At 40.5% G+C, this 17,997-nt stretch overlaps 1 protein-coding gene across 17 annotated transcripts in view; it reads left to right on the forward strand.

Moving 5' to 3' along the window:
• The window catches only part of ACTR3B (actin related protein 3B), a 107,474-nt gene that overhangs the window by 17,971 nt on the left and 71,506 nt on the right, over positions 1-17,997 (forward strand). For 10 of the 17 annotated variants that reach the window (XM_082398991.1, XM_082398993.1, XM_082398995.1 and 7 more), the window contains exons 1-3: positions 10,411-10,850; positions 12,633-12,757; positions 13,525-13,635. In XM_082398991.1, the coding sequence (XP_082255117.1) occupies positions 10,742-10,850; positions 12,633-12,757; positions 13,525-13,635 (345 nt within the window). In that variant the 5' untranslated portion in view covers positions 10,411-10,741. Of the gene's footprint in view, positions 1-10,408; positions 10,851-12,632; positions 12,758-13,524; positions 13,636-17,997 lie in introns of those variants that run through there. The other 7 variants (XM_082398984.1, XM_082398985.1, XM_082398986.1 and 4 more) reach the window with 4 other exon arrangements.

Consider the following 17,997-nt stretch of genomic DNA (forward strand, 5'->3'; position numbering starts at 1 on the left):
CAGCTCTCACACTGGTGCTGAGAACAGCAGTGGGAGAAGCTAGAAAGAAAAAGGTCAAGGAGGCAGGAGTAAAGGAAGAGCTGTACCCTTGGCTGAATTTGTTGCAAGAGTTAGAGAAGCCGCGGGGGGCAGAAGGGAGTGCGTTGGGACAGGTGGACAGAGGGCCTCGGGTACCTTGGGCAGCAGACCTGCTGCCCTCTCAGTCCTGGCAACCGAACCCTGTTTGTGGTTACAGAGGCTCTGTTCACAAGGTGAAGTTCAAGATGCAAAGTGGCTTCGCTTCCAAAGAGAGAAGGGAGCTTGTCTGTACGTGTGTGGCTGTGTGGAGAGTGCCGGAACAGGGCCTTTCTGGTTCTGGTGGGCACAGAGGGGAGGCACCTCCCAGGCAGAGGGTGGCAGGAGAGCGGGCTGGGAATGTGTAGAAGGCCAGCACTTGTATCTTAAGGAATTGTCATTTTATTTTGCAAATGGGGAACCTTCACATTGTTTCCCAGGCTCCCTCAGGGGCCTCGTCCCAGACTAGAGAGTCGCCGAGCCCTGTCCTGGTCGACCAGGGCAGCCCTGCCTGTATCTTATTATTTGAGCTTCTGTGCAGAATTTGCTTGATTGTTTGAAGAAAGGTTTTCTCTATTTTTTTTTTTCCTTTAAATTGTTGGAGAATGTTGAGAGTCATTGAAAAGTTTCAGGCAGAGGAGTGTATGTGTGGTGATCACATCCATAGAAAGAGGATGTGGGAGGGGTCAGGAGAAAGTAAGTACATTGTAGACAGTTGGTGTTCGAAGAGTTCAGGTGTAAACGTCCTGTAGGCAACTGGGTAAAAGGTTTGATGCTCTGGGGAAAGGTCTAGACTGGAGACAGGGATTGAGCCCAGAGATGCTTTTGTTTCTGAATGTCTTTTAAATCTTTATTTTGGAAAAAAAAAGAAAGACAGACAGAAAGAAAGATAATATAACAAAGACCCATTTACCTACCACCCGGAATGAACGAATGTTAACACAATTGCATCTTGTAAATACATAATACAGACATACATCCGTGTGAGTGCCAGCCCCCTTTTCTCTCCTCCAGTCCTTCCCCGCTCTCCCTCCTTTGCTGGACATTAGCTGTATTCAGTCCATGCTTCATCCTTATGTTACAGATACAGGATACAATGACAGTATGTATGTATCATTTCCAAAATGATAATTATACTGTAAATAACTTTCTGCATTGTTTTTTTTTTTTTTAATTTTATTTATTTATTTATTTATTTATGGCTGTGTTGGGTCTTCGTTTCTGTGCAAGGGCTTTCTCTAGTTGCGGCAAGCGGGGGCCACTCTTCATCGCGGTGCACGGGCCTCTCACCGTCGCGGCCTCTCTTGTTGCGGAGCACAGGCTCCAGACGCGCAGGCTCAGCAATTGTGGCTCACGGGGCCAGTTGCTCCGTGGCACGTGGGATCTTCCCAGACCAGGGCTCGAACCCGTGTCCCCTGCATTGGCAGGCAGATTCTCAACCACTGCGCCACCAGGGAAGCCCTGCGTTGTTTTTTTTTAAACCCTCAATATTTTGTTCTTAAGGTGTATCAGTGTTGCTATATACAGATCTAGATCAGAAATCTAATACGTGAATCTACATTTGGGCATCTTCCAGTTTTTTCTCTGTTGTACAAAATGATACAGTAAGTATCTTCTTATCCACATGTGCTAGTTTCCCAAGAGAAAATATGAGAAACGGGGTTGTTTCATCATTCAGGTATGCACCTCTTCAGCCTTGTCAGGTATTGCCAGATGGCTTTCCGAGCGCCTGTACTGATTTAAATGCCCATCAGCAGTGGATGGGAGTTTCTGATTCTGCACATCCTTGACGACAGTTGATCTTATTTGACTTAAATTTTTGCCAGTCTAATGAACGTAAAATGATGTCTCATTTTATAAGTCTGCATTTCTCTGATTACTAGGAAGGTTGAGCACCTTTCATTGTGTATTTGCCCATTTTTCTGTTGCATTTTTTGGTCTTTTTTATGGAGTTACAGAAACTCTGTGTATACTTTGAATACTAACGTCTTATAAACATCCTCTTCTATTTTATTTATTTATTTATTTATAATTAATTAATTAATTTTTTGGCTGTGTTGGGTCTTTGTTGCTGCACGTGGGCTTTCTCTAGTTGCAGCGAGCGGAGGCTACTCTTGGTTGCGGTGCGTGGGCTTCTCATTGCGGTGGCTTCTCTTGTTGTGGAGCACAGGCTCTAGGTGTGCAGGCTTCAGTAGTTGTGGCACGTGGGCTCGGTAGTTGTGTCTCGTGGGCTGTAGAACGCTGGCTCAGTAGTTGTGACGCACGGGCTTAGCTCTTCCGCGGCATGTGGGATCTTCCTGGACAAGGGCTCAAACCCGTGTCCCCTGCATTGGCAGGCAGATTCTCAACCACTGCGCCACCAGGGAAGTCCCTCTTCTCCTATTTTAAGATGTCTTTAAAATTATTTTTTAATCCCAGAAGTTTAAAAGTTTCATGTAGTTCAGTTTTTCAGTCTTACCTTTTTTATAATTTGTTTCTATTAAAAAATGCATTTATAGTCTAAAGTCATAAAGACTGTCTGTATTTTCTTCTAAGAAAAAAAATTTTTTTTTTTTATGGTGTGGGAGAGAGAGTTAATTTAATTGTTTTCCAAATGGAAGGCCAGTTGCCCCAGCACCACTTATTGGAGGGTGCCTCTTCAATCATATTGAGGCACTGTGTATGGTTGGGAATATTTATGGTGTTTTTCTGTTGCAAATTCATACTGTATTAAATACTATTACTTTGGCATGTCTCTTTATATCCGGTGGGTCTGGTTCCTCCTCCTTTTTCTTTCTCAGAGTAGCCTTGGCTATTCTTAGGCCCTTACTCTTTATCATAAATTTTAGAATCAGTTTAAGGTCAATGAAAAATTATGATGGGATTTTGATTAGAGACACATTGAATTTGTAGATTAATTTGGGAAAAACTTGATATCTTGGGACTTCCATGGTGGTCCAGTGGGTAAGACTCCACTCTCCCAATGTAGGGTGCCCAAGTTCGATCCCTGGTCGGGGAACTAGATCCCGCATGCATGCAGCAACTAAAGATCCTGCATGCCGCAACAAAGATCCTGCATGCCGCAACGAAGACACGGCGCAGCCTAAATAAATAAATATTTTTAAAAATTTGATATCTTTATGAATTGAATTTTCCTATCCAGGAATATGGTATGTATGTTTTATTGTTTATTCATGTCTCTTATGTTTTTCAGTAATGTTTTTCAGTATTCTTTAAAAAGCTCATACATACCTTTTGCCATATTTATTTTTAGGTACCTTTATGTTTTTTTGCTGTTGTGAATTTTTTTTTTTAATTAAATTTTCTAATTGTTGCCACCATAGTAGGAATGCTGCTGAATTTTTAAAGTTGTTTTTGAATCCAACAATCCTGCTGCCCTGTCTTGTTCGAATAGCTTGCAGGTTCTCTTAAGTTGTCTATGTAAGCTATTGTATTAACTGCAAATAATGGTTATTTTGTCTCTTCCAACCCCAGTACTTCATATTTTTTTTCTTGATCTGGCTGCACTGGCTAGAGCTTCTATCAGTGACTAGAACTGGGGATAGCCAGTGCTTTTGTCTTTCTGATTTTAAAAAGAATGATTTTACTGTTTTACTAGTGATTGTTGTAGGTTTTTGTGGAAATGCTTTTTCAGGTTAATACAGTGCCCTTGTATCCCTAGTTTAATAAGAGGTTTTTAAAAATTTTTTTTTAAATTATGAATAGATGTCGACATTTAAGGCTTTTTGTATATCTCTTGAGATGATTATGTGGTTTTGACATTTAGGCTCCTAATATGAATTAATTGATATATTTTTCGAATGTTGAACGGTCTTTTATTTTATTCTTGAGATAAACCCTACTTGGTTATGAAATATCAAGTACATGCTGAATTGTATTTGCAAATATTTATTTGGGATTTTTTTATCTATGTTCAAAAGTGAGATTAGTCTATAATTTTTTTGTACTAGTTTTGTTTGGTTTGTGCATCAAAATTATACTGGCTTTATGAAATGAGGTTGTTAGCTTTCTTTTCTGTTCTTTGGAATAGTTTATATAAGTTAGGAATTATTGTTTGAAGGTTTAGTAAAATGTTTGACATTCTTTTGAGAAATATACTGGATATTTTTATTTTAAAAATTATTGTTGTCAGGATTTCCCTAGTGGTCCAGTGGCTAAGGCTCTGCTCTCCCAATGCAGGGGGCCCGGGTTTGATCCTTGGTCAGGGAACTAGATCCCACATGCTGCAACTATGAGTTTGCATGCTGCAGCTAAAGTTCCCACATGCTACAACTAAAAGATCCCGCATGCCACATCTAAAGATCCCGCATGCCGCAACGAAGATCCCACATGCAGCAACAAAGATCCTGCGTGCCGCAACTGAGACCTGGCACAGCCAAACAAACAAATAAACAAACAAACAAATAAATAAATGTTAAAAAATAATTACTGTTGTCTGTCAACTGCTGTAGCAAGTGTTCTTGAGATACAGAATTTTTATCTAAATCTTTAGGTGTATTCTTCCTTAGATATACTCTCCCTGATAATTTTCCTTAGATTGCCTTCCAATGACTTTTTAGCACTTGGAGAATAGCCTATGTCTTCTGGTTATACATATTCTATACCCATACATTTTTTTTTTTTTGATCTGCAGAACTTTTACATTGTTCTTTATTAAGTTTAATCTTGTTAGTTTTGATTCATCATTATAGCTAACTGAGGTGCTTTATTTTTTAATTTGTTTAAATAATTTACAAGCTCATACATACCTTACAACTATATTTTATTTGTGTTTAAAATATTTTATTTTGAAATATAGAGTCACAGGAAGTTGTAAAGAGAGTTTAGAGAGGTTCTGTGTACCCTTTTTCCTGTTTCTGCCAAAGGTTACATCTTACACAATCATAGTACAATATCAAAACCAGGAGTTTGACGTTGGAACAGTGTAAGTGCAGTTCTCTGTCATTTTATCCCATGTGTAGATGCCTGTAACCACCACTGCAGTCACGATATAGAACTATTTCATCACCACAAAGATGTATTATTTCTTTATAATTACACGTATTATTACTTTATAATTACATGTGTTATTTCCCATGTTATTTCTTTATAATTACACGTATACCCCTCCCCTCCACCGTCCTTGCCCACTGACCACCACTAATCTGTTTCCGTCCCCATAATTTTGCTGTTTAGAGGATGTTATAGAGATGGAGTAATACAGTATATGTGTCCTTTTGAGATTAGCTTGCTCATTTGGCATAAAGCCCTTGGGCTCCATCCAGGTTGTTGCATGTATCAGTAGATTGTCCCTTTTTATTGCTGCGTGGTATTATTCCAGTGTGTGGATGTGTACCACAGATGTTTTAAACGTTCTTCTTTTGAGGGGCATCTCGGTTATTTCCAGTTTTTAGCTATTACAAATATAGCTGCTGTGAACAATTGTGTGTAGGTCTTTGTGTGGACATAATTTTTCATTTCTCTGGACAAATCCTATGTATAGCGCAAGTTATATGGCAAGTTTGCGTTTAGTGTTTTTCAGTAGCTACCAGAGTGCTTTCCACAGCGGCTGAGTCATTTTGCACTCCCACCAGCTATGTATGAGAGAGCCAGCTTCACCTTGACAGCGTTTGCCATTGTCACTGATTTACTTTATCTGTTCCAGTAAGTGTGCAGTGATGTCTCATTCTCCTCCTTATTTTCATTTCCCTAACGGCCAGTGATGGCAAACATCTTTTCATGTGCTTATTTGCTATCTGAATATCTTCTTGGAAATGTCTCTTCATGTCTTTTGCTCATTTTTTAATAGTGTTGCTTGTATTTTTACTGTTAAGTTTTCAGGGTTCTTTGTATATACTAGATATGAGTTGTTTGTCAGATATGTGGTTTGCAAGTAATTTCTCCCATCATTTAGCTTGTCTTTTCATCCTCTTCACAGGGTCTTTTGCAGAGCAAAAGTTTTAACTTTCGATGAATCAGCTGTTTGATTCATTGATTTTTCTCTGTTTTAAATTTCATTAATTTCTGCTCTTTATTTCCTTCCATTTTCTTGCTTTGGGTTTATTTTACTCTTCTCGGTTCTTAAGGTGGGAACTTAGATTATTGATTTGAGACTTCTTCTTTTTTCTAATGTCAGCATGTAGTGTTAAAAATTTCCTTCTTAGCACTGCTTTAGCTATGTCCCACACATTTTAATATTTTGTATTTTAATTTTCATTCTGTTCATGCAGTTTTTAGTTTCCCTGAGACTTCCTCTTTGATCCATGGATTATTCAGAACTATGTTGTTTAGTTTCCAAGTATTTGGGGGATTTTCTCATTATCTTTCTGTTATTGATTTCTGAGTTAATTCCATTGTAGTCAGAAAGCACACTTTTATGGTTTTAATTCTTTTAAACTTGTTGAGATTCTTTTTATGGTCCAGTATTAGATTTATTTTGGTCCCATGTGCACTTGAAAACAGTGTGTGTTCTGCTCTTGTTGGGTGGAATGTTCTCTTCATGTCAGTTAGATCCTGTAGGCTGATGGTGTTGAGTTCTTCTATATCCTTGCTCATTTTCTCTCTACTTGTTCCATCACTAGCTGAGAGAGAGGTAAAGTCTATATCTATAATTGTGGACTTGTCTTTTTCTCCTTTGAGTTTTTGTTTCATATTTTGCAGCATTCTTTGGTACATACACGTTTAGGATTGCTCTGTCTTGACAGATTGACTCTTTATTGCTATTTAATGTCCCTTTCTATCAGTGGTAATTTTCTTTGCTATAAAGTTTACTTTTTCTGATAGCAGTATGGCCACTCATGCTTTCTTTGATTAATATTTTTGTGGAGTATCTTTTTCCATCTTTCTAGTTTTAACCTACATACAGGCATACCTTGGAGATGTTGTGGGTTTGGTTCTAGACCACTGCAATAAAGTGAATATCACAATAAAGCGAGTCACACGAAATTTTGGTTTCCCAGTCGATTTAAAAGTTATGTTTACACTGTTCTGCCATCTGTTAAGTGTGCAATAGCATATGTCTAAAAAAACAGTGTATGTACCTTAATTAAAAAATACTTTATTGCTAAAAAATGCTAACCATCATCTGAGCCTTCAGCAAATCATAGTAGTAACATCAAAGATCACTGATCACAGATCCCCTTAACAAATATAATAATGATGAAAAAGTTTGAAATATTGTGAGAATTACCAAAATGTGACACAGAGACATGAAGTGAGCAAATGCTGTTGGAAAAGTGGCACCAGTAGACTTGCTCAACTTAGGGTTGCCAGAAACCTTCAATTTGTAAAAAAGACTAAATAAAAGCAAAGCACAGTAAAACCAGGTGTGCCTGTATATTGTTATATTTGAAGAGAGTTTCTCATAGACAATGTAGAGTTCCGTCATGTTTTTTTAATCCACTCTACCAATATCTGTCTTTTAACTGGTGTGTTTAGACCATTACATTTATTGTGATTATTGATTAGTTCTTTTTCTGTTTGTTCTTTCTGTTTTTCATTTCTTTGTTTTGTTTTACCTAACTTCCTGTGGATTACTTGAGTATGTTTTAGAATTTCATTGTGACTTATCTGTGGTGTCTTATTTATTTATTTAGGCTGCGCTGGGTCTTAGCTGTGGCGCGTGGGATCTTTGTTGTGGCATGCAGGCTCTTAGTTGTGGCATGTGGGAATCTAGTTCCTTGACCAGGGATCGAGCCCAGGCCCCCTGCATTGGGAGCGCAGAGTCCCAACCACTGGACCACCAGGGAAGTCCCATATCTGTGGTGTTTTTGAGTGCTTCTCTCTGTGGAGCTTTTTAAGTGGTTGCTGTAGCTATTACCTTATATATACATAGCTTTTCTTAGTCTGTGGTGTCAGCATTTACCAGTTTCATTGACACGTAGAAACCTTATCTCCCTTTATGTCCCTTTACCCTCCTCCCTTTCTGTTACAATTGAGGTTATACATTGAGAAGCACATTAGCATTATAATTTTTGCTTTAACTGCCAAACATAATTTAGCAAACACAAGAGGAGAAGGAAGGGAATTGTAATTTCCATATTTTTGCTCTTGTTCTTCCTTCCTTCCTGATGTTCCAGGATTCCTTCTTTTATCATTTCCTCTCTGTTTAGAGAACTTTCTTTAGTCTTTTAGAGTAGATATGTTGGTGACAAATTCTGTTAGTTTTTGTTCATCTGAGAATGTCTAGATTTGCTCTTCATTTTTGAAGGAAATTTTTGCTGAATATAGAATTCTGAGTGGGCAGTTCTCGCAACACTTGAGAAAATATGCAACTTCCTTTTGGGCTCCCTGATTTCTGATGAGAAATTTGCTGGAGGCATGCAAAATTTTTTCTTTGCTCTTTAGTTTTTGGATTTTTTTTGGGTTTATCCTCTTTGGAGTTTATTCAACCTTAAATTTATGGGTTTATTTTATTTTTTTTGCCAAATTTTTTTTTTTTCTCACCACGCAGCTTGCAGGATCTTAGTTCCCCAACCAGGGATCGAACCCAGGTCCCCTGCAGTGGAAGTGCGGAGTCCTAACCACTGGGCCACCAGAGAATTCCCAAATTTGACAAATTTTTAACCATAATTTCTTTGGATGCGTTTCCAGCCCTACCTCCTTTCTCCTCTCATGTGGGACTCGGAATACATGAATATTAGATCTGCTGTTGTCCAGCCCACATGTCCCTGAAGCCCTGTTCATTTGTTTTTCAGTCTGTTTTCTCTTTGTTGTTCAGGTTGGGTTATTTCTGTTGCTGTCTTCAAGTTCAGTGACTCTTTCCCCTGTCGTTTTCTGCTGCTGAGCTCATCCATTGACATTTTTATTTCAGGTATTGTGTTTTTTGGTTCTAAAATTTTTGTGGGTTTTGTCTTTATATCTTTTATCTTTGCTGTGACTTTGTGTTCCTTTGCTGACTTCCTTTTATTTTTCATTTGTTTCAGGTGCATTTGTAGTTGCTCATTGAAGCATTTTATGATGGCTCCTAAAATCTTGTTTGGTAATTCTCTGTGTCGTCTCAGTGTTGGTATCTATTGATCATCTTTTCTCATTTCACTTGAGATGTTCCTGGTTCTTGCTATGGTGAGAGTTTTTTTTTTTATTGAAACCTGGACATTTTGGGTATTATGAGATTCCAGATCTTATTTAAATCTTATGCTTTGGCAAGTCATTTCTGATATTGCTTCAGCAGGGGAAGGGGGATACCCTTTGTTAATGCCAGTTTGGGGCTGAAGTTCAGGTTTTCCTCTTGGCCTTTGTTGACACTCATTTGGGGAGGCGCTCCATGTTGCTGCTGAGTGTGGGCGGGGGATCAGACCCCTGACTGGGCCTCTGCAGGTACCATCCGCCGGGAGGGTGAGGGGTGGAAGTGCTGACTTTCCACCGGGCCTCCTCTGGCAGGACCCCGGTGTGGAGACAGAGGGGTGAGATGAGTCCTGGCTCCCGCGTGGTGTCTACACTGCGCGTGGGGGGTTTGTTTTTCTGTCGTGTTTGACTGGAGTCAGGCAGTTGTATGTTTTCACTGCCCCTTTCACCTCCTTTGGCTGGAGACAGCAGGCTTTTGGGGACCGTGTTTGTTTGTTCCCACGGGTGTTTCTGGGTTGTTGGCTCCCCTGGCAGCCAGTGTAGGATACATGAGACAAGCAAAAACCTGGAAGTCACCAGCATGTTGTTCCTTGGGTCCTGAGGTCCCTAGCCAGTCTGCTGCTTTCTCTTCACCTCTCCGCATTTTTTTTTTTAAATAAATTTATTTATTTTATTTATTTATTATTTTTGGCTGCGTTGGGTCTTCGTTGCTGCGTGCGGGCTTTCTCTAGTTGAGGCGAGCGGGGCTACTCTTCATTGCGGTGCGCGGGCTTCTCATTGCGGTGGCTTCTCTTGTTGTGGAGCACGGGTTCTAGGTGCACGGGCTTCAGTAGTTGTGGCACGTGGGCTCAGTAGTTGTGGCTCGCGGGCTCTAGAGCGCAGGCTCAGTAGTTGTGGCGCACGGGCTTAGTTGCTCCGCAGCATGTGGGATCTTCCCGGACCAGGGCTCGAACCCGTGTCCCCTGCATTGGCAGGTGGATTCTTAACCACTGCGCCACCAGGGAAGCCCCACCTCTCAGCATTTTTATGTTTCTTTCAAATATAAAGTCCAGGGATTCTAGCTGTGCTTAGTGAGAGGAGTAGAGAAAAGTATGTTTACTCCATCTTTCCAGAAGCAGAAGTCCAAATTTAATTAATTTTGAATAGGTAATGCATTCATGTGACATACAAATTAAATGCTGTAAAAAGATGTACAGTGAAAATTAACTCTCTACCATCCACTTCCTCTCTTAGATGGCAACTACTGTTTCTGGTTTCTTCCTTCCTGATGTAGCTCTACACGTACCAGCAAATATACACAGACGTGTTTTTACCTAAGTCATGGCATCCACGAACACCGTTTTGCACCTTGCTTTTTTTCTCGTGGCGCTCCATCTTTGAGAACGTTGTGGGTCACTTTGTGAACTGCTTCATTGCTTTTTGTGGCCTCATGATATTCCATTGCATGGAGATGCCACATGTATGTAAGTGGTTGGAATGTTTAGGTGCTGATCCTGTTATCTGTTATATTTGTTGTCCTTTCCATCTTAATGTTCTCCGCACACTTGTTGTCTTTGTTTACACCTGAGTCAGGGTCCTGTAGGAAGCTGTGGTGTGCTGGAGAAAGCTGCGGGTGATTTAGATCTGTGTCCTACGATGAGTCATGTGTATACTCCGTGAATACTCAGAGATGCTCACTGATAGCTACTCTTTAGACACATTTCTCCATCATGTTTGCAAGGACTATTTGGACCACATCTTGCTTTTCATAGGTATGAACAAAAGATTTTGAATATAAGCTCTGTAAACCTTTACTCTCTTTCATGGCTTTAGTTGCTTCCGTGTAATAGTTAAAAGAAGCACGCTCTATGATTTCTTGCTGCTGCTGCTGCTAAGGGCCACTAAAACATAGATCTCCTGTGATTTGGGGTCAGAGTACTTACATCTCCCTTTTGGGAGGGATAAGGTTTACTTTGTTGTCAGGTGAATTTTTGAGCATGGTAGCTTCATCCTCACTAAGGTTAGCATTTTTTTCTTTAAGGTGGTGAGTTTTCTTTTGGTTAGATATATTGCCCTCAAATTGTTGGCAAACTTGAATGAAGTCATGAATTGAAGAATCTTTTTGTCTTTGTCTCTTTACAGTCTTTTATGTTGACTTGGCAGTTTAATTCTAAATTCATGCATAGTTAAGTTTGGTCTTGCCCGGAGGGTGGAATCTGGCACTGCCACACGGCGAGGAGTTTTGAGGTCTGCTGCAAGCCCTGTCTCCAGGGGCCCTTTGAAATGCTCCCTGGCGCATCAGATGATTCTGTGTCAGTGCGCCACTGCTCAGTGTTCAGAGACGGGTTGTGTTTGTCTCCACAGGTTGCCTTAGTAAGTGTTGGCCCCCCAGACTTTTCTGGCCCCATTCTCAGCCTCATGGCCCCGACGGGCTCACTGCTTCTGACCTGGATGCCTTCTCTAGGCTCAGCCCCAGCATTTCCTGCAGAAATTCTGTCCTTTAGATTTGTGCCACCTTTCGTAACTTGAAAGCTTCGAGACTAAATGTGGCAGTGAGTTGGAGTGAGAAAAGGAGATGGGCAAAGTGATTTCTGTCCTTTTTTTTTTTCCGCCTCTTCAGCCTGTTACTTAAAGATAGCTTTCTGAGAAAAAGGATTAAAATTCACTCCCGTAGCTTTGTTGCTATTTTTCATTTGTAATAAATTGGGGATTTCAGATAATCTACCTTTAAAAGTAATTGTATTTGTTTGCTAATTTGTTTTGGAATGAATTTGATGAAGAGTAGTTTTTAGGAACTCAGAGTTTAACCAGGGGTTAGGAGTTTAAATGGAAAATTGAATCTTTGTGAAGCTTTCCACATTTCATTAGAGGTTAATTCTGGAGTTAAGTTTTATATGATTATTTACTACTAAGTATATTCCTAAGTATCAAGGTTAAGCTCTTAGTAAAATAATGTTTCAAAAAAGCCATTAATATTTTTACATAATACAGTTGTTTGATTATTGTACTTTTCTTTTTGTCGGATACTAGTCAGCAACCTCTTAGTTTTTCTTTTAATGGGAAATCAGGTTTTTTTTTTTATTTTTTGGTAACAAGACTAAAAATATGTTTTAAATCTGACAGAGTTTCATGAAAATGACATGAGGCGTTTTTCAGTTTACTCTCTTCTTCTGTATTATATTTTAAATTTTGTCTCCTATATTGTATTTAGAAATTTGGAACCTATTTGATACTCCATGGGCATTTCACTTACTATCTTGAGGAATTTTTTTCAGATGAAACTGAGAAATTTAGTAATGTAGCTTTTGTCGGCATTAGAAGCAGACCAGCTGAGTTCTTTTGTGCCATGCTGAAAATAATGCTGGAACGTGGTAACTTGTTCCTGTATTACTTGATGTACCCACTGATAGAGTCTTCTCTGTGAACACACTCGACCCCAAATAAAACCCTAACGTTGGAAATTTACTTGTACATACATAGGGATTTTATCATCCTCTCTTGATCATTGAAATGAATGAGTATAGTGATGGGCTCTTTGTGCTGTTTTTCCTAAGGTATTGCCATCAGAGAGTCGGCAAAGGTGGTCGACCAAGCCCAGAGGAGGGTGTTGAGGGGTGTCGACGACCTGGACTTCTTCATAGGGGACGAAGCCATAGATAAACCCACGTACGCCACAAAGGTAAACTCCTCCCGGGATTCGCTTCTGCAAGTGCACAGCCGGGAGCAGAGCGGCAGGGCGAGTGATGCAAAAGGGTGCTTGTGTAGAATCTGTACTGTGAGTTCTAGAATATGTTTTATTCTTACGTTTGAAGAGAGGTTTTGTTGTTGTTGTTTTTGATGAGGGTATTTTTGATGTGGGGAATCAAGTGAATTTACAAATGCAGAGTTGACTCAGGGACCGCTGGGTTATGTGGAAAGCAAGGTCTGCTCCTGTGGAAACCTGCAGGTTGACTAATTAACCTGTCACATGTGGAAAGTTGCAGGTTGATCAATTAAAAAGAAGCACTAAAGTTATTTTATTGTATTTTATTTTTTTAATCAGTCATCAATTTTATACACATCAGTGTATACATGTCAATCCCAATCGCCCAGTTCGGCACACCAACACTAAAGTTATTTAACTAGACATTTGTTCTAAAAAAAACACTCCCCAAACTCCAGATCGAATGGTATTGTAGATTAGCTCTGCTTTTCCATCTGTTACCCCATTGTTAAGACGATGCTTTGTGCTTAGAAATGGGTGGAGTAGAATATAAACAGTAATGTCATGTAATCTTTCTGGTAAAGTGCCTGTTGTTTCTTTATATAAATTAACATTCACTCCATGCAGAGGAACTGTTTAATAACTCGCTGTCTTCCATCTCTTCCGGGCCAGTGCTGTCGTTAAACTGTCGCTCTTACTGATGTGAACTGAAGCTTGATGTAGTTTGGTTTCTCTTGCTTTAGTGGCCAATAAGACACGGAATAATTGAAGACTGGGATCTAATGGAAAGGTTCATGGAACAAGTGATTTTTAAGTATCTTCGAGCTGAGCCTGAGGATCATTATTTTTTAATGGTGAGTAACTGGACCTAAGAGGAATATACCCCTGTAAAGTCCAAGTTGCGTAGATTTTAAACCCAAGGTGTTCTTCCCTGGGGAGTTTTTAATGCCTGCTAAAGCTGTTTGTATGAATGGGGGTGCTTTTTGGGCAAATAACAGAAAGCGCAACAAAAATGCCTGAAAGCCAAAAGGGGCTTATTATCTCATGAAACAAAAAGGCCAGAGTCAGGCCGCTCCAGGGCTTGTGATTTCAGCAGCTCAGGGACGGAGGCAAGGACCAGCCTAATTCAGTAGTTTGGCCTCATGTGTTGGTTCCTCTCAAGCCCCAGGATGGCTGCCCAAGTTCCTTTACCACCTCTTGGTGTATTTGCTGTCAGAGGTAGAAGCACTTTTTAGGAATTAAGAATCCCTTTTCTAGAAACCTTCCCAGGAGATTTACGCCATCTGTCCGTGCCTAGCCTGGTCCCTTGCAAGGGGAATGGAATTACCTTGACAGGTTTAGATTGATCAAGATTCTCTCCCTTGGGCTGGTGAGGGGACGATGTCTGATCATCTGGCCCCAAGAGGGTAGGTACCTAAACAGATCTCTAACAGCAGGGAAGGTGGAGGGAGGAATGGATTTGGGTAGGAAACCAACTGTGCACTTGGATGTCCTCGAGAGGTAACTGGATGAGTCTGATTTTTGCTTCTTATATAGCAGAGGAAACTGAGTCAAGATGTTATCTTGCCAGGGTTTAAATCGCACTCTAAAATAAAATTGACCTGAGTTATGGGCCCTGATATTGTGGTACGTAATTGGTCTTGTTAAAACAAAATAAAGCATTACAGAGAAATGAAAAGAAATATCTCTTGGTTATGGAATCTGTTCTAATTGTTCGACTCAACTTCACATGTTTCCTTCCATGAAATGTTCTTTTTAAGTTAAAATTAATTACATGTACAAAACACTTGCTTTGTGGAGAGCAGTTGCACGTAGCATAAGCTGCACATTACAACCTACATAATTTAGCTTTGGATTTTTTCCATGCAAGTACATTGTCAAATGGTCCCTGATCCCCAATTATATAGTTCTTTCTAATGTTAAATATGGAGTGTTCTTTAGAATTATCTGGCTTAAAATATGTTAACTACAAGGCTATTATGGTAGTTAGTGGAATCTATATGTTTAATGTCTAGTACAGCAAGTCCTTGAAAGTGCCCTGATCTTTCTTTCTGGCTATATCGCCATAACTAGGAATTGCCAAGTGTGAATACTGTGTTTTACAGGCCACCATGTGTTTTCTCTCCTGTGCGTCTACAGTGGTTTACGTAAAATAAATGGAGCCAGGAAACTGACAGTGTGTCTGAGTGGCTTTGTCTTTAAACCCTCAGTAGATCACAGATTCCCGCCCGTCCCATTTGGCGTCTTTCCATCTCTCGCGTGTTGCGTAACAACCTGTTGGACGGGACTTCGGGAGCGCACGCCGCCCTGCAGCTTCCTTCTGTCCGCCTCAGCTTCCCACGCCAGGAGGTCCCCTCTCACTCCACTCAGAGGGACGCTTAGTCCTCGCCTGTGGAGCAGACACACACCACCAGGACACAGCCCGCAGGAATTGTTTCCTACAAGAAATTATTTTCTGCTTTAGCTGACATTACAGGCTAGTAAGATAAAACCACTTTCTCGGAAGGAATTGGAGGTGTTTGGTGTGAATATGGAAAAGTCCATTTGCCAAAAATGAGTACCTGTAATGAATATTCAAAAATAATCAAGTTTATTAAACAGAGAAAATATCGTGTTCTGTGTATTGTGCTTTGAATTTTGCAAGGTCAGTTCATTGCATGATGTGATTGAGGAAGTAATGAGAATGGTACATTTCTTTCAGGTTTATGCCCTTAAGTCGTCAGTTAATGGAATAGTTCAAGGGGAGTAAAGCAGGTATAGAGATTTATGGCCGAGTCTAGAAGTCAGTTGAAGACATTTACTGAACTGCTATACCAGATAATGCTTTTTGGTATAAGAGAGTCTAAAGGGGTTAAATTAAAGGTCCCTCAGTAGCCCCCCAAATTGTTCTTTCTGACTGCGGTGACCAGATGCCTGAGCGTATAGGTGAGAATGAGCTCATTACGGCTCACGTTTTTCAAGACGTTTCAGAGACTCGGCTGTATCGGTCATGTGGATTGAGCAGATAGCAAATGGGAATCCTACTCTTTTCTCCAATACTGAAGTGCCCAGAGTTCAAAACAGAAGCATATATTTTAAAGAATTGCAGTGCTCTTGAGTGGAAATTGAGTTACAACTTTAGAAGAGATTGGCAGACTTTTTGAATATGAATCAAGGAGGAAGAGCAAGCAGCACGTGCTGATCAAGAATGCCTGAGCGCCAGGAGCCGGCAAGATGGACATCCCAGCTTAAAGAGAGAGAGAGAGAGAGAGAATCGCCCTTCCTTCGTCTTTTGTTCCATTCGGGTCCTCAGTGGCTCAGATGACAACCGCCCACATTGGTGAAGGCGTGTCTCTGTTCTCAGTCCGCTGAATGCTAATCTCTTCCAGAGACACCCTCAGAGACACACCCAGAAACGATGTTTTACCAGCTCTCCAGGTGTCCCTTAGCCTAGTCAGGCTGGCCATGACATGTGGTAAGTCCTGACTCGCCATAATAGTTGCCTTCCTGGCTCTTGAGAATGATGTTAGACCCACTGTGTTCAGCACGGAAACCGCCAGCCGGTGCGAAGGTTGACAGCCCTGGGTATGCTAAGTCCGTCACCCCCGGCCCACGTGCTTTCCACCTTACAGTGCCTTGTCATCTCCTCTCCTGGTCTCCCTCCCTTCAGGATTTGTATTTTTAAAAAGGTTTCTTTACTGCAGTTATAGAGAGGCTTGGGGGTGGAGCAGTGTTAGGGACATGTGTTCAGTTTGCTGTCTTTATGCAGAAATATGGATTGGTTTTATGGAACGGATTAATTCTTTATTTTTGAATTAATACCAGATGATGTTTCACCATTATTATGAATAAATTTGTTTGTGTAACTTGCATTCATGTGATGTTTTAATCATATGCTTCAGTATTAAAAAAAAAATAAGAAGAACTTGATATCTCCTATTTAGATCTTGTTGTAAATAATGGTTTGGGAAAGTTTCATTTAAATTGGTCTCCTAAAGGAACAGTTACTGGTGGTAAACATAAAAGAAATGGAGGATTGAGGAAAAAAATGGGTTTATGATTATGAGTCTCAGAACCCATAAGAATATGCCTTTAATAATGCTGAATTTGATTCAGGAGCCAGGAGGACCTAATTACATTGTAAACATTCCCTTAAATAGAAGTATGTATATTTTAATGTAAATTCTTCACAGATGGTGAATTGTTTGGCAGCAAGTAATTAAATATTGGTTTTAGCAAGCTAAGGGTTTTATTTTCCTTACATACGTTTGTAGTAGGGAGGGCAGTGCTGGCAGGGCAGTGTTCTGGTGTCATGAGCGGTCTTTGTGCTCTAGTATCTCTAGCATATGGCTTTCATTCCAAGGTTACCTGATGACCCCGCGTTGGCTCCTGCAGCTCCCTCATCACCTCTGCATTCCAGGGAAGAAGGCATTAAGAGCGAGCAGAAGGGGGTCTACTGCTTGAGTCTGCCTTCAACCCTGTAAGGAGCTTTCCTAGAAGCCGCATCCATCAGCTTTTGCTTCTTATTGGCCGGAACTTACTCACTTAGCCATCCCTGTCCATGAGGAAGTCTGGGAAATGCTTTTCCTCTGGGCCTGTGATTGATCAGTGGTCTTGTCATTAAGGCAGAAGGGAGAATCGGTACAGGGTAGGCACGTTGCAGTGCCTTCCATAATGACGTGACTACAGGTGTGAAGACAGTGGCAAGACGAGAATTCATTCAGCTGTCTTCACAACTCTGGCTGGATGTGGCGAGTGCCATCCCCGTCGGGAGCCAGAGGGCCAGGAAGAGCCGTGTCGAGACGCACTGCTCCTTCTGCTGCGTTGCCGTCTTGCCTCTGTGAGTTTCTCCGTCTGGATAAATAAAGCAGGAAGTTGTACTGGGAGTTTCTGTGGCCTTTACACACAGGCTGCAACACCCAGGGTTTCACAACTCTTGTAAAGATTTTTCTTAGTATAGAACTGTAAGTGTGATTTAGAAAATTTGAAAGATATCTGTGGGACTTTTCACGTCCCATTAACATAAATATTAACATTTAGTGTATCTTCATTCAATCTCTTCACCCATGTTTTTGTATGACTTTGCATTCATTATTGTGTTCTCTGTCCCTCTTCCCCCGTTTTCTTACATTCTTTTCGTAATCCTCATTTTAATGGCTATACAATCCTCTATCCAGTGAATATTTCCTATCTGTTTAGCAGTTTCACTGTTTTTAGATGTTTACTTTTGTTTCCAA

The sequence above is a fragment of the Balaenoptera borealis genome (assembly GCF_965194805.1).
Source record: "Balaenoptera borealis genome assembly, chromosome: 7".
NCBI classification, from domain to species: domain Eukaryota; kingdom Metazoa; phylum Chordata; class Mammalia; order Artiodactyla; family Balaenopteridae; genus Balaenoptera; species Balaenoptera borealis.